The sequence below is a fragment of the Lagenorhynchus albirostris genome, chromosome 9 (genome assembly GCF_949774975.1).
Source record: "Lagenorhynchus albirostris chromosome 9, mLagAlb1.1, whole genome shotgun sequence".
Lineage (NCBI taxonomy): Eukaryota > Metazoa > Chordata > Mammalia > Artiodactyla > Delphinidae > Lagenorhynchus > Lagenorhynchus albirostris.
In genome coordinates this window covers 53,736,898-53,758,367 of record NC_083103.1, presented here as the reverse complement: position 1 = coordinate 53,758,367, position 21,470 = coordinate 53,736,898, and the positions used below count along the sequence as shown (strand labels likewise).

Below are 21,470 nucleotides of genomic sequence, written 5' to 3'. Positions count from 1 at the left end.
TCCCACCCTACACACAGAGCCTTCTGTCAGCTTTTAGTGTCCGTTTCCACAACCAGCATTTAAGGAAACTGAAATGGAAGAGATAAAATGAAAAAATAAAAGAAATTTACAGGTAAGAGAGAAAACATGAAAGAAGAAAACATCAAAAAAAATTATCATGAATATCATCAGAAAAGAGAACATAGTGACTATGAAAGAGCAGGATGCTATTTTAAAAAAAAAGAAAGAAAGAAACTTTCAGAAAACCAGACAGAGTTACTAGAAATTTAAAATACGATAGCAAAAATGAAAAATTCCAGAGAAGTAATGAAGGATAAAGTTAAAAGATAAAGTAAATAATACTTACAGAGCATTTACTATGTGCTAGGCTCTGTTCTACTGGTTTGTATTTATTATCTCATTTATTTACACCCCAAAACCCTATAAAATAGATATATTATTTTCCCTATTTTACAAGAGAAAAACTTAGGTCTAGAGTTTAGTTTTCCCAAAGTCACATAGCTAGTAAGTAGCATAAAATGGGATTCAAATTCAGGAAGTCTAGTTCTAAAATCCAGGCTTTTAACTACTATACTACAGTAGAAAAAGCAAACAAATGGAAATTGGGGGTGAGAAAGACTGAAAAATTAAAGGATCAATCTAGGCATTCAACATCCAGAATAACAGGTGATCCAAAAAGAGAGGACAGAGAAAAATCAAAGAAATAATTCAAGAAATTTCCCAGAATGGAAGGATATGAGTGTTATTCTATGAGTGTTATTCTAGAATAAAAGGGGCCACTGAGTATGTAACCCAATGGATAAAATAAAGACCCACACCAAGGAAAATTACCTTGAACTTTCAGAACTCTGACTTCTTCCAAGAGAAAAAGAGGATCTGGAATTAGAATGGCATTACTGGGCTTCTCAAAAGCAATACTGGAAGCCAACAGCCCATGAAGCAATACCTTCAAAATTCTCAAGGAAAATGACTTCTCACCTAGAATACTTACCTAGTTAAACTTACATCAAAACAGTAGGAGGGTAGAATAAAGAAATTTTCAGTCTACCATACAAGGTCTTAAAAACTTTACTTTCCATCCCACCCATATACCAAGAAGCTACTGGAAGATATGCTCCAGTAAATCAGTAAATAAACCAAGAAAGAGGAAGATCAGAATGAAAGTGAAGGGAGATCTCAGACACAGAGGTATATAACAAGCCTAGGGTACCATCAGCATCCAGATCAGTGTGGCAAGTAGAGGGCTCTAATAACAAAATTGACAGAATACCGATGATTTGAACATACTGACAGAAGAGTTTAGAAATGAATTAATGGTAGCATTTAAGAATTAAAAAGAAGATAACAATTATTCACTTAATCATATTCTTCCTTTCGTCTATGAAACACCTAACTCTGACAACTTCATTACTCTGGCAATATAAGAACTAAGTTCCTAAAGGTAAAGTTATCCAAATACAGGCTGAAAGAATCCTTTATATTTTAATTATTTCCCAAATGGAATCACAATGGTAAAATATAATGAAAGTCTTAGAAGATCTGCTAGCTGTGTCATATTAGGCAAGTCATTTGGCATCTCTGAGCCTCATATACAAAAATATACACAAAAAGTGAAATAATAATACCTAACCCAAAGCTTTATGTGCAGAATTAAAGAAAGAGATGTGAACATTCCCACCATAATGCCAAGCACATAGTAAGCACTCAGTGCATGTTTGTTAAATCTGAATCATATTGACTGAAAGAGATAAAAACAGCAATTGGCAGACAGACTCCCTCCACCACGTACCTTCTGTGTTGTTGTGTTTGTTGTCTGTGTTGATGGTTTGGTGAAGGTTATTTTCACGGGAGACATGTGGGGTGGTAAGGAGTTGGCAATGCTCTGCATGATGTTGCTCATCTTAGGACTGCCACTCACAGGTACAGTGATCGTCTTTGAGACCGGAACAACAGCCTTTGGAACTTCCTTTAGGACAACGGGGGAGGAGCTAGAAGAGTTTGTTCGCCTTCGTTTTCTGGGTTTTTCATCTTCATCTGAACAGCTAACACCTGTAAGGCAGTGACAATATTGCTACATTTATAGCAATATAACCTTGTATTTTATACTTTATTTTTAAATCATTGCATCATCAGTCATCCTTGACCTCTCCCTTTGCCTCATGCCCAATCAGACAGTAAGTTCTATCAATCCTCCCTCAGGGAAGCTGTCTCTGAATGCCTTCCCGTTTTTCTTTAACCCTATGGCCATGTCAGGCCTTCTTATCTTCTGCCTGTATTTTAGCGACAACCTCCTAAAAGGTGTACGTGCTTCTAATCTCTCCACTTCCATTCTACCCTTCATCCTACTACCAGCTATAAAAATCTCACACATCTAATAAAGCCAATGCCCTGCCTCAAATCCTTTAGTAGTTTTTATCTCCCTACAAGATGAGGCACAAAAATCATTTCTTTATCATTCAAGGTCCCATATCTTTCTAAGAACACAATACCCTGTTCCACCCACCTTATCCTGGCACACTAAACTGCTCACCATTCCCCAAAGCCACCTTATCACATATTCTATCCATCTGGAGTCTCTATATACTACTGTTCTTTGGGGAACACCACATACATTCAATGACCTCTTCATCATCCAGCAATCATGATCCTGCAAGCCATCTCCTCGGTGAAGCTTTCCCTTACTCCTCTAAGCAAAGCGAATTCATGTCTCCTCTGAGCTTATAAAGCACTTTGTACATTCTCTTCTGTATCACTTACCCCATGGTAATGTGGCTGTCAGTCTGCACATCTCCTGTTATTAAGGGGCTCCCAAAGGACAACGACTAAGTCTTATCGGTTTGTTTCCCTGGTATAGTGTCTTACACATATGAAGTTAGGTGAATGTATAATTATATCTCAAACTAATGTTGCCTGTGTGACTTCTGAGAATGAAACAATAAACTTCCTGTTACTTCAAACTATATATTGTGTGAAATGGTTTCTTCATGTTTGGGATTCACTTTCAACATTTAAAAAAACAATTAAAAAATAGACCTCTATGGTTATTTTAAAAGATCATCTTGGCTAAATCCACAGAAATCTGATATAAACTTAATATTCCCAGATTCTTAGTTTTTTCTTAATGCACTAAAGCCTCAACTGTTTTTGTACTTTTTTAAAAAATCAAGTGAGAAACATAAAACCTTGCAATATACATAGGAAATCTCTACAAAGCAGACATTTAAAAAAGCATACAGCATGACTCATGGAATTGGTAATAAAACATAACTCCTTATACCCTCAATTTTTAAACCCTAAGCAAGACTGAAAATGACCTAAAATCATTTGTCTAAAACAGCTAAGTCCACCTCTAAAAGCTACAAAGAAATCAAGTTTATAACTATACTGAGAAAAATGAAAGTCAAATATTAATGATCTCCAGTTGATACCAAAAGCAAATCAATACTGACATAACAGACATTAAAAAAAAAATGAACTGGACATTAAACTGCTTCACAGCGTAGAATCAAAGGGGTTAAAAATTGCAAATAAATTTCAAAAAATTACAGTCAACTAGAAATATGAAAGGACTCTCTAGAATGCTTCACTGAATTTAACAGTTGAATGATATGGTACATAAATAATTTTTTAAAACACTACAAAGATTACATTATAGGAGTAAACACTACATAAATGACATAAGCACATTCCTTTAGTTTCTATTCACATTTCTATTCCATGAAAACCAAAACAAGTGAATCTTAGAGTATAGCACTGTTCAAGGCAGATTCCCCACAGAAAACAAAAAAGAAGTAATTTCTCAACCCCCAGAACTGATTAAAAAGCAATATATACCTAGTTACATGTAAAGAAAGGAATTCTTTACAACCTTCAAAAACTAACCACTGCTAATAGCCAGTGGACCAATGAATTAATCAGGAAGGCAGATCTAATCAGAGCCTATGCTGCAGCTTTTAGTCAAGATGGCCCTGATAACACCGAGAGTATCACTTACTTTTGACATAAACAGTACTTCCACTTGGCAAGACAACTACATTGGAGGCAGGACTGGCAGGTCTTGGAGACTTAACCGTTGCTATGCTGCCACTTGGAACAGGGGTAGAGGTTGGGGTTGACGTGGTACTTGTGTAGGAATAGCAAACCACTACTGAAGGAACGATAAAAAAGTCTGCTGTTAACTTTCACCAAAACTGTCCATGCATACAGTAAAATTATTTTTTTTCTGCAGGCCAATTTTAACACTTTTATATAATCAGAAGTTAGAGGCCAGTACTAGGTTAAAACGTATTAATAAGCTTTCCTGAAAATCATCACTTAACTAGGTTTCCCCCAAGTATTTCGCAGCTGTCTACAGGTGACACTGACAATGGAGAAGAGGACAGTTACAAAGAAACCAAGTTTAAAACTGAGAAAAATGAAAATCATTTTTCCTTCATGGCAGGAGTTGGACAAAAAGCATATACTTGTATTCTTTTTTAATACTAATAGCAGCATCAGTGATGGAGTGATGGATAATTTTTCCCTAACCATAGCAATTTCCAACTTGGCTCCTGGAGAGAAACAAGGTAAGTTTCTTTTATCATAAACAACTCACTAGTCACTTGCCATCTAAGCAGTGCAATAATAACTAAGGTAATGACAACATCATATTTCAATTTATTGAATAACAACAAGCAGAAGTAGCTCATAGGCACTATTTACTGAGTACCATACATTATGCTAAATCCTTTCCATATATTATCACTAATTCTCACAACACTACATCCTCATTTTAAAGATGAGGAACCCAAGGCTCACAGAAGCTAAAAAGACTTGCTGGAGGTCACAAAGCAAAGAAATGGCAAACTAGGATTCAAACATAGATTAGACTATTGAAAATTCTATATTCTTTCCAGTGAACCAGAGAGGTGGTAAATAGAAAAGACAAAAGTCGGAAGAGAAGAAAGATAGCTCTCCTGCAACAAAGAAAACAGGAACTCAGTGGAGGCCAAGTTTGCACACTGATAACTGTCTCTCCCTAAATATAGCTTCCTTCCGTGTAAAACAGAGTCTGGCACGTATGAAAGGAATGTCTCATTCTGCTCCACAACCCATTGCTAGTCAAGAAAAGACAATTCTGCAAAGTAATCTGACAACTGCATTATTTTCAGGGTCATTTTCACGTAACACCAAACTAAGCTACCGAAGTCAACCCAAACATGCGCTCTCAAATTTAATATTACTCTTGGTGACCTCAGGAGACTCCAAGGATTTTTAAAGCATGTATCAATTATTAGATTAAATAACAATAAGAAAGCCATCCCCATCGGCCACGTAACCCCTAACAGATTCAGCACATTGACTGGAACAGAGAAGCAGCATATACTACTGATTCCAGAAGACAAAAACAGAGCTTTATTTTCTAAAGAATCAGTTCAGCATCTTTCTTCAGCAGATAAATGACTTCTATCATCTTATTAATTTTCCATGTCACCTGTTAAGGCCTCTTATCCACTTCTAACAAGACACGCTCATATGAAAAAATTCATTCCAAGAAGGCTTTTTGCAATTTTGTGATTAATATAATTCACACTTTGAACAAAAGGGATATTTAATTTTGGCTGAGACTAAAAACTTGGCAGTTTCTCGTTTCAGAACAAGTGTTGCTCATTATGTTTCACAACTTTTAAACACTGGACAAAAACAGATGAAAAATAAGACAACTTTTCTTGAAGAATCCGAGAAAAGTCATTTCTACACACAGAACTATTTCTCTACTCACCTTCCTTGCTTCCTGTTTCTGCAGGCACTGGAAGAGATGCATTGTGCTGGATAGCTGCATTGGCAACAGCATTAGCTGTTACAGTGAAGGCAGTTTGGGGAACCAGCCGAGGCATCAGGGGTACCAATCGACGACCTTCAATGGACCATTCTGAAGAGCTATTAGGTCCAGACATACTAAACAAAAAAGAAAACACTGCTACAAGAGTTCTCAATTGCTAAAAATGAAGCAAATATATACACTCAAATATAACTTTTTAAATTAGAAAAAGTGCCCTGAGTGAACAGGAGAGGCTTTATTTTAAGCAAGCAAGATCAAAATTATGAATAATAATCAGAATTCAAGGAATTTCACACACACTTAGATTTTTACACATTTTATTCCATAATCTGAATCTTATAATGAACATAATTGAAACTATGAAAAACTGTCCCATGCCTTTTAAATAAATATCAACATTATTTTCATTAGTTTAAATCTGGTATTGCTAATGAAAACTAGTATTTCTACTAACTTTTAGAACTTAATGTTATAATTAAGCTAAAAAGGTAAAAAGTACACATTATTTCAACAATCAGATTTTCCTGAATAATTAAGGATGGAATTCATTGAACTTTTGTAAAATTATCCTAACTGCCTGCATGGCCAGAGGTTCTAAGGCTTTCAAACAAGGGAAACTGAGGCAGTAAACGAGGGAGACTAGGTACTGGGGGATAGAAGGGAGCTGTATATATCACTGCATGTGTCACTGACAATGTGTTATATTACTATCCTTCCTGTTAAAAAAAGTATACTAGATGTGAGGACACTGCAAGAAACCTGCCACTACTTTAATTTTACTTATTTATACCATTCTTCACTCTAAGGAATGTTTGAGGCAATTGAACTCTACCCCTAAGCAGACATTATTATCAGTTTTACTCAATTTCTTGAGCAAATTTTATCCTAGGAATCCAAACAGAGGTTGAAATATGAAAAGACAGTTGTTCACTTCCTTTGGCTTGGCTCCACAAAAGGTAGTGGTATCATTTTTCCTGACTAATGATTAGTGTCGAGGTTTAAAATTCACCCAGAATCAATCAATCAATCAACCTCTTCACTAAGTCAGAAGTATTTCTGCATCTTTTTCAAAACCAAAGATTCTACAACCCAACCTAGAGTTTAAGATTCTGTAGGTCCACTGATTCTTCAAATTTAGATAGAGTACACAAAAGCCCTTGTTAGTGGATAGTGGAATAATGATGATGATGGTAATGATGAAAATTAACATCAATTAGCACTTAGTATATGTGGGGCATTGTTCTAAACATTTTACATGTATTAACTCATACAATTCTTTCAATCTTATGAAATTGGTAATATTATTATCTCCATTTTTAAGATGGGAAAACTGAATTACCAAGAGGTTAAATAACTTGCTTATGGTCACACAGCTACTAAATGTCTCCTTCAACAAGCATACATCATGCTACTGAAAACAACTGCCACATCACAAGTGGAAGGTATAAAAATTTTCAGACGTGTTTTGTCTAACTTTTGCCTTTGAATTATACTAAGTGGGCACTGCTGTCTAATCACTAGTAACTTTCACTGAATGGAACAAATAAATTACTTTACAACTTGAGAAGAATTTACACTCAGTCAAGAAAGGAATTTCTAGGAGTTGATGAATTCAATAGAGTTACAGTGGGAAATCTGCAAATTCCTTCATGGTATAACATAGTCCTACCTAAGACATGGGAAAGAGGGATTCTTAAGACCCCAATAACCCTCACAAATTTGTTATCACATAATCTCCAATTGATGCTAGTTCTGAAACAAAATTCGTACAAACAAGAAAGAGAGACAGAAACAGACCTATTGCTAATTGTCAAAGGAAAAAATTCTAAAAGCTATTCAGCATTTTCTTGGCTTACTCCTAGTTTGCTATCATTTTATTAGAATATCACTACTAAATTTGCTTGGTGAGAGTTTACCATACAAATAAAGTGATGTCTACACTTACCTGGTACATTGTTAAATGGTGGCAGAAATTATGGAAAATTAATAATTTAAAATACATGAATATATATGCTATTGAAAGGACAGAATTTGCAGTGCAAAAGATACAACTGCAACTTTTAGAAAGATCTATAAATCTTCCAAATTTCTACTCAGGCAAACATACTCAAACTTTTTTTAAGTGAATGAAAAATTAAACATCATGTTAGAATTAGATCAAAATTCCTATTTTGCTTACTAATGAGGGTGTATATATGCATTAGCTGCACAAATCATCTAGATAGAATTTTACAGGTTTCTGTAAACATCTTATTCCAGGGCTTTCCTGAGATTCCTAAGTTTCAAAGAACTCCTCTCTATTTATACTAAATATAGCAAGGGAGGGTGGAAACCTGGCTCCAGCCCCTTTTCTGAGAAGTCTAACAAGATACTAGTGGAACTACCTCAGCCCTCTCATCCTTTGGTATGCAGCGCACCAGCATGAAATCCTCATCCTCACATAGAAACTTAAACAGCATCCCATGAATGTCTGGCTGATGGAAAAGGAGTTAAGAGAACAGTAATTCTGGATAGCCACTTTATTTAGATACAATGCTGGCAAGAGTGGCCCAATTAAAAACTGTGAAGCCCCTTGACATTGCAGGCTTTAATACTATAATATTCTGACATGTTTCAAAACTGAATTAGAGTATCAAACTTAATAAATGGTCTCATGCCAAATAATAAACATGTGTTATGGTTCAAGCAAGGCTTTTCTTTGATCCCAGACACTCCACTCCTTTTGTTTCCATCTCCTTTGTGCTCAACCTTCTTGGCTTTCTCTTTACCTTTCAACCACATTCCTTCTGGCCTAAGCTGCAGTTTTGAGTGGGGGAGGGAAGGGAGAGGAGAAAGGGAATGCAGTCAGTTCAGATGCATTCCTCCTTGGCTCAAGTTACTTTTTTCAGGCTCAGAGTTTGAAGCCCTCCTATAGATAATCTTTAGAACTAGGTTCTGTTACTACTTCTGAGGGAAAGAGGGCAGAGGAGACGGACAGAATGAGGGATCTATGTCTTCCTCACCATTCCCCACTCATTGACCCTTGGGCTCAACAAGTAAATACGACGTCTGGTCGAACTAAAACCACAATATAAAATATTAAAACAGGAGTATAGAAAGACCTAAGTAGCTTAAAATTATACACTGAAGTAAACGGTTTTCAAAAAATTAAATTTATGTGTTAAAGAAATCAGAAAGGAGAGAAAAAAAGAGGAAACAGGTAGATAGAAGCCAACTCTCAATTATCCATGCTAACAGAGAGAGGAGGGAAAGGGAGAGGTCAAACAGATCAAAGAAACTAACATATTATCCAAAAATACTTTGGCAAATACTTGTAAGTTCTTCCATCAAACCTCTCCCAGGACAACTAACAAGTAGTAAAATGAGTAATTAAAATTTTCACCTCCTCTCCCTTCCCACCCTCTGACTAGAGGTACTTTCAAGCAGCAAAATAGCTAAAGGGTGGGCAGTATTAGGAAGGAAGGGGAGAAGGGGAAGAGAAGTAAAAGCAAGGGGCACAGTTAATTCATAAATGGAATATGTGCCCCTGAATAATTGAGAGCTTCAATTTTGAAATAAATACAAGAAAAAGCCTGAAATAATAATAACCTATTTGCATACCTGTAACTTGGTCTTTCACCCAAATATAAGGATAAATTCATTCTTTAAAGGGGAAAAAAGGAAAAGGAGACTAAATAAGTGTTATCTTTAAGTATGAAACTGATGCATCGACTTACAACTAACTGCCCCACAATACTGTTCCAATTCTTTTAAGGTACTAATTTTGTCTCTAAGTGCCTCTGAATGCAAACTATTATTTACTTCTTTATTACCTAGCACATAAGTTTCCTATTACAAGTTCTCAAATTAGAATCTAGGCTCAGTTACTATTTTTAGAGTATCCCAATTTAAAAGTTTAGAGCATTTAAAGAAGGAACACGATATGTGAATGTTTTAGCCATGTTGGCCTAACAAGTAAATACTTAATGATGCTAGAGGAAAATTTTCAAATTTCTACAGTGCATACATACCAACCACTGAAAAATCTCCAAATTCAAACAGCTTAACTCTCAAACTACACAGTTAAAAAGGTAGCACCCCATTTTATCAGTCAAGTAAAATCAGTAACATTAAAGCACCACATGAAGCTAATGGATCTTCAGGGTCAATACAATACTGCCAATTGGGTTAAAAGCATTATTTATTACATTATGGAAATGTACTGAATTTTTTCCTTTAGTTTTATTTCACATTAAAACATAAAAATAAAAAACAGATGAATATTCTATAACATACCTTATTTTATAAAATGTTCCTACCATCTTGCATTAACATTTAAAGGATAATTTCTGTTCTTTTCTGTTTTTCAGGAGGCACTGTCTCCATACATACTGTTAATGCTCAGTCTGTCTTCCACCACCCACCACCCCATCTATCAAATAGTTATAATGATCTGAAAACAGTTTGATAAGAATCCTTTACAATTTTATTTTTTTGGCTTTTCAAAGTAAATTAAGGTATACTGTAGTCATATTTCTTAAAAGCAGAACATATATTTTACAATCTTTTTGCTGAATCTCAAAATACATGAAATATTAGTCAGTTAAAAAATTTATAATGCCTATTTATAAAGCAATATACATATCAAATACTATTACAAAGTAACTCTAAGGGGCTGTCAAATTTGGGGAGCACACTACTTTCTTCTTGAACTTTGCTTCGAGTAAAGGAATCATCTGCTAAACTGTGGAGGCCTTTAGTTATACAGAGATTACATTGCAACAGGATTTGACCTGAGTACTTAAAGCTTGCCTAACCAAATGCAAAAACATAACCAATTGAATAAATAGTTAACACAGCTATGGTCAGGATCCCTGAGTACAGAGATATTACTATCAAGATAAAAGACTCAGGAATCTGCTACACAATAGGAAGACTTTCAAAACTACGGTATACTACGTCATGAAAAATCAGGGGTGGTATGACTAATGGCTTACTTATGTGCAATTGTTGTTAACCGTTCATCGTTTACTGCTCTCCGAACTTCAGCACGGTGGCGCTCTGTTGAGATGCTATGAAAAAAAATAGCCATTATAGAACTCTGCCAAGCAGGCAGCTCTTTTCTATACTTTTATTAATGTTTAAGTCAACATTTTGCTTGTGGGGGGGGCAAAATTGATTTGTAAAAAGATATAGATAGGGGCCTAATATATATCTTCAAATGCTTTAATTAAAGTCATAGAAAAGGATTCAGAATGATTCTGTGTAATTGCAGAGAGAATTAGTTACAAATTAGAAATCACAGGAAGACAAATTCAGCTTGATATCAAGTCATTACATCCAAAACTCAGAAATATCAGACCACGTTCAAGATTAGCAGAGGTTCCTGTTATCTAAATGTAAAAAGCCACTGAATGACCCCTAACATGGTTACTGAGAAGAGGATTTTGGCACTTGGAAGAAAGTCTTCTAAAGTCCTTTCTAAAGCTTAAGAGTCTATAATTTTATGTTTAGTGAATATAATAAAGAAATGAAAGTGGCAAGATAATGTTTCCTGTAGATATATGCTATGAAACTTGACACTAGGATATTACTCCTTTATTACTCAACACTTGAGCTGTGTGTCTTCTACATTGTATCACGTTACCACTATAGTAAAAATGTACTTATGTTGATCCTGATTAAATACATGTAAAGTTAAATCTAAACAACTGAAAAAAGGCTATACCCATTCCATTCATAAATACTCAATAAAATGAATAGCACCCTTAAAAGTGTAATCTTTATTGCTAAGTTAAATCTATACCACGGACTAAAATATTTAAGGGGCTGGAAAGCAGAAATTTACGAGGCAATGTAAACAACAAACAAAAAATATAAATTGTTAAGTATGGAGGCAATAAGACTGATGATTTGGCTTAATAACATCCCTATTTTAATGTTAATTAAATGCAGGAAAAAAATCTCTTCCCTATTTTCACTTAAAAAAAGAATAGGACAAAATGGTCTTAAATGTAGAAAGGAAACTTCAGTTAAAACAGAACTGAATTTACTGAGAAAGCTCAAGATGTTAAGAATGGATCAAGGCAAAGTATCAAAGAATCCCTTTCACCAGAATTTTTTTAATGAATTTTTTTAACTCTAGTGGGAAGCTGAAGGGATAAACTATCCCTAAGGCTATGACTATTAATCACCACCCATTCTATAAATTAAGACAACAACTTCCTAGTGTCTCCTTCTACCCCCTAACAAATGCCACTGGGCCACTCTAGATCTTCCTATCCAGTCGCTGCCAGCTCTTCTTTCCTTCACCCAGGTCAAAAATACCTCCCTTTTCCAAGCGGCCCAAACTTAAGATAACCTGCCTTAAACCTTTTCTGATTAGATTACAGAATAAATGGTAAATTACAAAATTTTCTGTAACAAAGCACACAACTGGGATGGGATCTCTAAACACCAACAACTTGACACCTCTGTCTTCACCTTAAGAGTGAAAAGTATTGAAACACCTCAAAATGAAATTTCTAGACTCATCTCTCACAAACTTTTATGATAATTTACCTAAGAACTTTTGAGAGTTCTCCAAGAAGATCTTTCTTTTCCTTGGTGAGATCTCCCTGTGCCCGAAGTGCACTGATAACTCCAGCATATGCCTCCAATTCTAGAAGAAGAAAATTATTTTATCAAGATAGGCCATCAATATTTAAGTACTATGGCTACATAGAGTGAAACTTCAGGGCAGGAAACCTAAAAATCAATATGCAAATATTTCATTAATGTCCTCTCAAAAATTTTATCTAAAACCATAGGTTAAAATGTGGCTTTTATAATCTTATTTTCTTTTTTACTGCCTCACAGAAGTCATGTATATAAAAAGTTTAGGTAGAAAAATCTAATGGTAAATATTTCGTCTTATGCATCATCCTGAAGAACATTCAACTCAGATGCTACCAACACCTGGGAACAGGTTCCAAGTGATATAATAAAGCTGATGAGAGAAGTTTTTAGCATTATTGATAGGTACCTTTACTGGCCAAACTTTGAAATAATTCCTTAGGCTTGCCTAAGAATTTGACCTATATTCTATCTGTGAATAGTGTGCAAGTGAAAAACTACTGGATCAAGAGTCAAATGACCAGATTCTGGCTCCAGCACTGACACTAGTTGTGTGACCTTGGACAAGTCCTTTCTCATCTCTGATCCTCAGTTTCTTTATCTAGAAGACACTTTGAAGGTACCTTCCATTTCTATGATCCTCTGCATCTATAAAAACCACCAGCAAAATGACTAAGGCAGATTAGCATACATGAATTGCTCTTACAGCAATCAGGACATAATACACTGAACCCTAATGCCAGACAGTTTCATTTCACTAACTTTCCACAGCAACAACTGTTATTTAATGAAACTGTCAGTCCCTAGTAGTGGTTAAAATATAAAACCAAAAAGCCCTCAATGGCTCCCAATGAACCATGCCTGCCTCTCAGTGTACTTCCTCGTGTACCACCTTCCAATAGTCCCTCCCACACTGACTCTGGGCTTGGCATGTGACTTGATTTGGCCAATGGAACATCAGCATACATGAGGCAAATAGCAACCTTGGACACAGGACCTTGCTCTCTTGTAAGCTTGAGATCACCAAGCTATGAAGAAGCCCAGGATGAAAGGTCACATGGAGAGAGAGGCCCAGCCACCTCAGCTGAGCCCAATTAACCAGCTAAGCTACCAGCTGAATAGAGCCACATGAGAGAGCTCAGGCAAGACAAGTAACCTATAGAATCATGAGAAATAATAAAATAGTTGTTTCAAACCATTAACACTATGAGACAAGTATACCTGAGCAAAACAAAATGATGGGAAATAAGTGTCCAGACTACAGTTATCTTCTTACTCAATTCAAGTTGCTACCGTATTTGCCAACGCCTTACATACAACAGATACTGAATATTAGCCAAATAATTAAGGCATGCATACCTGCATCCAAGGTACTACACCAACAATAAAACAGCAGCCTCATTCAGTTCATATTATTCACAGTTCTATCAAAAGAAAAGACTTTATATAGAAGAGTGAGCTTAAATAGAAATGTCTGGTCCAACTGAATTATCCCATGTGTAAACATCCTGCATGTTCAATCTAGGCTGGATATTACGTAGATGTTTCATGTGGTCTCTCTGGAAGGCCAAACTCTGCTTCTCTGGAGTAGTGAAGGAAATACTTTGTTCCAGGAAACACATATTTCAGCTTTTATTAGGACCTAAAGTAGAGTTCAGAAAGACACTGGGGATAACTAAGAAACCACTATATCTAAATGTTTATGCCCCATTTATGGAATATTTTATTCAACAAATCAGTATTGAGTCCTATTATATATACCAGATAGTATGCTAAATCCTGCCCTTAAGAAGTTAACTCTAGAATAAAGCTACAGTGAAACAAGTCATCAGACAATTCTAATACAGTGGTAAAGGCACAGAAGAAAAACACATCATCTAGTCTGGAAGCATAAGCTTTAATCAGAAAGAGAACTGTGCTCTAGGCAGGCAGTGGGGGAAATGCAAATGTGCAAAATGAACAGAGAGAGTAAAAGAGCATATAATGTTTCACAGAGACATTAAACTTCCAGTAATAGTGACTATTTTGAGAGTTTTACACTAGGGAAAGTAAAAATATGTCCATACTTGGTTAGTTGCTAATTCAAACCAAACTACTAATTGAACACTACTACTACGAGGTACCATGGAGAATCTTTATATGAACAAAACAAAGCCCTTATCCTCAAGGTGATTAAAATCCAACAAGGATAAAAATGGAAAAACTGTTTGGGGCCAGACTAAGAAAAGCCACCATTTCCAGTCTAAAAAGTTTTTGATAGAACTCAGTGATTGATTAAATGTGGAAGGAATGGCAGAAGGAAAAGAATCAGGTTTTTCAGTTTCCAAGATATTTAGTAGAATGGCAATATCATAAAAAGAAATGGAGAGGTCAGAGAGAGGAAGTGGTTTGAGGAAAATCTTCACTTTTGGCCTGTGGAATTTATGATGATCAAAATTTCACTATTTCACAATATTTCAAAAAAAGTGAGACAATATTTCAAAATATTGTGAGACACAATATTTCAAAAAAAGAAAGACAAAGATTCTTGACATCTCAAGTCTCATTCCAAGTCCAACTAAAAAGTCATGCACAAAAGAGGTGGCAACCTCACACAAAACTGTAACTCAGAACACAGTTCTCATAGCTACACAATCCAATGCATACCTCCTCCCTTCATTCAATGAGAAACTCACTCATTGTAAAGAACTTTTACTAGCTTCCCAACCTCATTCACATTTGTGGATTTCATTTGATGAGAATCCTAAGATTCTGACAAATATCAAACTCAGTTGAATTTCTGGTATTATTTTTGGTACCATTCTATTACAGTGTTAACTCTAATGACGCATAAGTATAACAAAATAACACACGAAAAAACACAGAAAACAAAAGATTTGCCAAACTATTTTTATAAAGCCCTCAACCCGTTCCATTTAAAAAAACCAGCCATTCAATTATACTACAGTTCATAAAGCCTCATGTAAGAGTTACAGTTCAGGAATGGTCATAAAAAAATAGGGCAGGGGAGAGGCAGGATAGAAGGAAGGAAGCATTTATCTATCACTGGTATGTTCAGTGTGTCATAAAGAAATTCTCTATCCCAATTTCTCTACACTTAAGTAAAATGTAATGTTTAGCATCTGATGTTAAAATAATTTATAACATTTTTAAAAAGAATTGTTTTAAAATGAATTCTTTTTTTTTTTTTTTTTTTTTTTTCCCGGTACACGGGCCTCTCCCGTTGTGGAGCACAGGCTCCGGACGCACAGGCTCAGCGGCCATGGCTCACGGGCCCAGCCGCTCCATGGCATGTGGGATCTTCACGGACCGGGGCATGAACCCGTGTCCCCTGCATCGGCAGGAGGACTCTCAACCACTGCACCGCCAGGGAAGCCCCTTAAAGCTAATTCTTAAAATATTTTAAGCTAATTTTTAAATGCAGTACCTTCTCTAAACTTCGGACCTAGAGCTAGTGTTTGAAAGCTATTCAAAGGTTTCACTGTTATGATAATGAGCCAACGGGTGGGGAGGAAGTCTTTCCGCAAATCACTCTCAAGGCTCACCTCCCAAAAGATGATGATGTTACCCTCTAGGAAGGCTGTTTTCTTTTGTATAGAAGCAGCTCTTCAGCAATATTACCCACACAACTCTGACTAAAATTAAGGATAAATTTAGACTTAAAGGTTACAATTTTTATATTCAAACATAATCTCTTGATTCAAGGTCCCAAAAGCCCAGAAACTCTAATGCAATCAACTTCAGTTGTGATCTGCAATTATTTCAGCTATGAAATAAATAAAAATCCAACTTTATAACTGGTAGCTAGCAAGTTAGAGCAATTGCATATAAGTGTGTAGAAAATCACCCTCGAATTACTAAAAGTTTGGATATAAGGTTAAAAAAAAAAAGAATAATTGACCCCCCAAAAAAACCACCCACCCCAATACAAAACAAAAAACCTCTCTAGAGGTGCCAAAATACAATGCTAAGAAGTAGTTTAAAATATAGAAATCCTCATAGTGGCCTAAGGGGAAATAAAAGGGCAAAGGTTATTAGCAGGCAGGGCCATATTTGCTATGATTCAGATTTATGCATAGGAATTCCCAACAAAGATTTCCTTTGAAGAAAAGATTCACCTGCAAATAAATAAATGTCTGAAAGCAACTGCTTTAAAACGCTATATACTCATATGTCAGGCACTGTGATAGGCCCTTTTTATATACACTTAATCCACTTAAACTTATGAGGCAGATATTATTGTCCTTCATTTACAAAAGTGTCAATAAATTTAGGGAGATTAAACAACTTGTCCTTGGATCATGTCGGTCATTAGTAACAGGACCAAGACCCCAGGTCTATCTGAATTCAAGGTCCACACTTTCCCTTTCAAAGTCAGAGATATCTAAATAATTCCTATCCACTGCCAAAACATATAATATTCTTTTTCAACTTACTTTTTCATTTACTGAGTCCCTACTATGTGCTGGCCTGAGACTACAGTGGTAAATAAGACAAAAAGGTTCCTTCTTGGACCTTACAGTCTAAGGCTGCATTTCTCAACCAAGGATACTCATGTAAACCACAGAATAAAGAAAATGATTTGAATAACTCTTTTTTTCTCAATTTTCCCAAGGATAATACATACCATTCTAGATGCATGAAGAAAAGTTAGTTCATTACATACAATGGATAACTTAGTATTAGGGCTTAATTCTCTCCCTAAATGCTGGTTGAGAAAGGCTGCTCTAAAGGAAAAGAAGCACTAAATAATTCATTACAGGCGTAAATGGTGTTTTATTACTGAAAGTAAAATATAATTTGTTAAAGTCAGCATAGCTTACATTAACTTAGAATTCAGAAACAGTATGTAATTCACACATACATTCATGAAGGTTAAAAGTATGTTAACATGAGACTGGAATCCTATTCCCTGGGTTGAAATTCTGACCCCATGACTTACTATCAGCATTACTTCGGGTTCTAAGCTTCAGGTCTGTCATCTGTAAAACGGGGACAAAAGAAGAAACATACCTATCTTTTTGGTTTGAATGAGGATTAAATGAGGTGCTGAATGTAAAGGACTCAGAATAGCCCAGTAGCCCTGAAGAACTTTTAGCTGCTATTATTATTAATATGATTCATGCATCTACTGTGTACAAAGCACTATACAAAGCAGTAGAGAAATAACAGAGTAAGACAAGAACTATACCTCTAAAGAATTTCTAACCATCATGAAATATGATATCCATGCAAACAGCCATGACCCAAACAGAAAGGGAAAAGGATCACAGGGAGGCATGAAACATCAAAAATGAAAATCATACCCAATTTTCGAAGAATCCTTTTGCATTCATCCCTGCTGAGATCCAAAAGCGTTGGCCACACAACAGGCATTGCTGCTTCTTTTTGGTAGCCCCAAAGAGCTTGTCTTCCCTACCAAAACAAAAACCAAAAACTCAAATTACGAAAGTACATTCAAAAGCCCACTCACGTGGAGATCCACACGCTAAGAAGCAAAACCAGTAAGAATATCTCACAATCCTATTTCACCTCCATGCTTTCCAACTTCTGACAAATGAAGAATTTAACCATATGCGAGCTTACTATTCCAGCCTATCATAGTGGAAAGAGCATAGGCGTTGGACACATATAGGTTCTAATTCAATCTTTCAACTTACTGGCTGTGTGATCCTGGGTAGATTGGCCTATCTGAACATAAACTTTACACATCTGTGAAACAGAGATTTTATGAATCAGTTTGTTATGAGGATTAAATAACAGTGTATGTGAAGTTCTTATCCTAGTGGCTGACACATTATTTCATAAATAGATGCCACTACCTGTGTAACCTTGGGCAAGTCACTTGACTTCTGCCGGCTTTCTCATTATGAGCTACATGAAATAAAATACGTAAAGTTCCTAGGACGTTAAGTGGGTTAATGGAACTTAATATAGTACTTTCTCCTCGAGTCTTAACAATGAAACATGAATTACACCCAGCAGTCCTCAAAAAAACATTTACCAAAAGTTTAGATGTCAGGAACTTGGTACTGGGAATTCCCTGGTCTAGAGAAAAAGACAACAGCGCTGGGCCCTTGCACTATACCTGCTTAGCACACAGCAGATCCGCTGTAAATATCTGTTAAATAAACAGATGAATGACTGAGAAGAGCAAGTAATATGAATGAATGAATGAATGAGCGAGTGAACGTATGAATAAGCGAGCTCAGTGTCTCGTCTAGGAGTCAGGCATCGACCCGTAATAACTGCTATCTCCCGTTCCAAGAGCTGGGACTGCTAACTCCAACTCCACGCCTGAAGTTGAACCCCCTCCCCCTACTTCCCATAGTCCTCTCATCTAAGAACCAACCCAGAGCAAGGAGAACTGGAGTGCGCGCCCCAGCCGGCAGAATGACATAAAGAAAAGGGGTGGGGAGGAAGAAGGGGCAGAGCCAAAGGAATCCGCTCCCTCCACAAGCCAGTCCCCGCCTCCCGACAGGATCTTGGAGGCGGCCGGCGGCAGCCGGAATCAAGCACCACGTCACAGCATCCCGACGCGTCCCCGCCGGCGGACCCCATTGCGGGGCCGCATCACACTGGAAACCTGGGCAGAGGTTGCCGGAGCCCGCTCCGAGAACCGGAATCCTGTCTAATCCTTCCCCCACTCAAGTGTCAAGGAGGCAAGCCCGCCCCGCCCCCTCCCCAAACACGCACTCTCTCGCAGCACCACAACAAGAGCAGCCCGCCCACCCTCCTCACCGGTGCCGCTCAGCGCTCACCCCAATGTCAAGCTCACGACCCAAGCCCTCTCAGGACCAGTAGCCGGAGTCAGGGGCTCCGGCAGGCATCAGCGCTTCTCTCCCTCCTCAGCGGAGAGGACAACGGAGAGAAAAAGTAGACGCTCGGTCAGCCAGGCAGACGACCGAGACTCACTGGGAGGCCCCCAGAGCTGGACCCCAGCAATCTCAGTACCAGGCCTGCCAGAGTCCCCCTCAGCCCACCTCGGGAGCCCCACGATCCCGTTAGGAGACAACGGAGGATGGGGTTGGGCGCCCCAAGCCGGGCTCCGAATGCTTGGCCCGGCGCTCTTCCAGACTGGCTATCCTGCCAGTTCTTCCCAGCACCCTGTCTAAGAATCACCCACCTGCCCGGCCTTTCTGGGCTCATCTAAAAGGCTCCTCCGCCAAGACTAGGGGACACCAGGAATTGGGTTTGTTTGCTGTGCCTCAGAAGGGGCAAGATGGCGACAGGTATCAAGGCGCAGGCGCAGCCGCGCGCTGCCAGTCGGGAGGTGTAGTTCGCCTTTCCCGCCTTTCGGAGAACGGACACCAGAAGGCCTCCATTCTTCTGTCCCTCTTTTCCTGCACGTTTTGAAAGGAAAGGGGAGACATCGCGAGGGGTGCTGGGAGTTGTGGTCCGAACCCAAACTCCCTCCTCTTTCGCTCTTGGTGTGCACGCGCAAGGAAGGCTGGGATTGTAGTTTCCTTGGCTTGTCCTCCACACCTTCCTCTCCGGCTTCGCGCGCCTCGCCTCCGCCTGCAGCCTCCCAGCCAATGGGCTGCGCTCTCCGCTACGTGCGGCGTCACACGTAGTGGTCAAGATGGCGTTGGTAGCTGGAGCTGAAGGTTCCCCGCGACCTTTATTCTGCGGGGCGGGGGGGGGAGTGAGGGACGGTGGGAAAGCACGTTAGTCGCTGAAGCGCCGTTGAGGATTAGGATCGGATTCCTCAAGAGTCTTGGGAGCAATTATCAGCGGCCTCCAGCCCCGTCAGACGCAGCTCAAGGAGAGAGAATACACGCTACGACACCTGAGACAGTGGACATCGCAGTTGCGCGTACCCGATCTGGGGGTTGCGGAGTTGCAAGTAGAGAAGAGGAACCCGAGCGTTCTCGACTTTGGGTTTCTCCGCGTGTGAAGTAGGAATGATAGTGCTGTATCTGTCAAAGGCAAGAAGGAGAAGGGGTTTGTTTGAGGCCCTGCGACGTGGTAGGTTCACCCTTCAGCCTTTGTTCGTGTTTAATCACAAAACAGTTGTGTGAAGAGGGTATTGTTGCCCCTGTTTTACGGATGAGAAAAGGGGCCCAATATACAAATAATCGCGGCCATAAGATCGAAGCCAGTAACTGCTACTGTTGAAGATCCAATCAAGTTTTGTGATTGCTCTCCCTTTTAAATTTTGTACTTTGGGAGACATCGGATATGGTAAAAATACTCAAATGGAAAGGAGTTTTTAATGTGCTTTATGATATTAACAAAGTTTTCTTATAAAATGTTAGGTTAATATTACCCTATAGGGATGTTGTGATACACAAAGTAGAGAAAAGTTATTTGTAAATTTTGGACCACTACACAAACGTGTGAGGTTGTTCATGTTCTTGAATCTCCATTGTAGGTTAGGTTAGGAAGAAAAAATAAATAACGGCATTTGTGTACTATTTGCCCATTAGCTAAAAATCCTCTCTGAGGCCCAGGAAAATTATTGTTGAAACCCAAGTCTGCCCCTTCAGAAAGTCAGGAAGTGGGACAAATAGTCTCCCGGCTTTCCCACCACTCCCTCCCTGATCTTCCAATGCATTCTTTTCCATCTATTTTGTACTGAATTGAGGTACCACCGCTTTCTGGCCAGATACTTAACTCTTGGAAAGATGATAAATGAAACTTTAATAGAAGATTTTGTAGTTGAACATATATTTTTTGATTTGAGTATCTTAGTGAGGCAGGTATAATTAAGATTACCCCCTACTAGGAGTGAGAAAAACAGATATTCAAGAACTCAACCAATTGAAGGGAGTTGGGCTTTATAACTCCAGATCTTCGACTGGAATTCACCCAAGTCCTATAGGTTTGGCTGAATTCTCTTCTTGTAGTCCCCCGAATATCTTATAGTCCTTCCGCTTATGCTTGGCCTTGGTAGGTGCCAAGTACTGTTCTAAGCATTTAAAATATTTATTCCATCCTTAAAACAACTTTATGAGGTAGAAACTGTTATCTAATTACAAATGAGGAAACTGAGGCATAGGAAGGAGGTGAAATAGCTTGCCTAAAGTTACACATTATAAGTAAATGGTGGTTA

General features: G+C 37.9%; 2 protein-coding genes across 5 annotated transcripts in view; one reads left to right on the top strand and one right to left on the bottom strand.

Annotated features, from left to right (window-relative positions):
• The window catches only part of EMSY (EMSY transcriptional repressor, BRCA2 interacting), an 81,611-nt gene extending 61,798 nt beyond the window's left edge, over positions 1 to 19,813 (bottom strand). For 2 of the 4 annotated variants that reach the window (XM_060160065.1, XM_060160069.1), the window contains exons 1-8: positions 19,542 to 19,813; positions 17,722 to 17,830; positions 12,362 to 12,461; positions 10,798 to 10,872; positions 9,422 to 9,463; positions 5,762 to 5,937; positions 3,995 to 4,147; positions 1,790 to 2,049 (exon numbers count right to left, since the gene is read on the bottom strand). In XM_060160065.1, coding sequence (XP_060016048.1) covers positions 1,790 to 2,049; positions 3,995 to 4,147; positions 5,762 to 5,937; positions 9,422 to 9,463; positions 10,798 to 10,872; positions 12,362 to 12,461; positions 17,722 to 17,791 — 876 coding nt within the window. In that variant the 5' untranslated portion in view covers positions 17,792 to 17,830; positions 19,542 to 19,813. Of the gene's footprint in view, positions 1 to 1,789; positions 2,050 to 3,994; positions 4,148 to 5,761; positions 5,938 to 9,421; positions 9,464 to 10,797; positions 10,873 to 12,361; positions 12,462 to 17,721; positions 17,831 to 19,176 lie in introns of all 4 variants that reach the window. The other 2 variants (XM_060160066.1, XM_060160067.1) reach the window with 2 other exon arrangements.
• LRRC32 (leucine rich repeat containing 32) overlaps positions 1 to 21,470 on the top strand; it is a 353,559-nt gene that overhangs the window by 164,538 nt on the left and 167,551 nt on the right. The gene's annotated exons all lie outside the window — the stretch shown is intronic.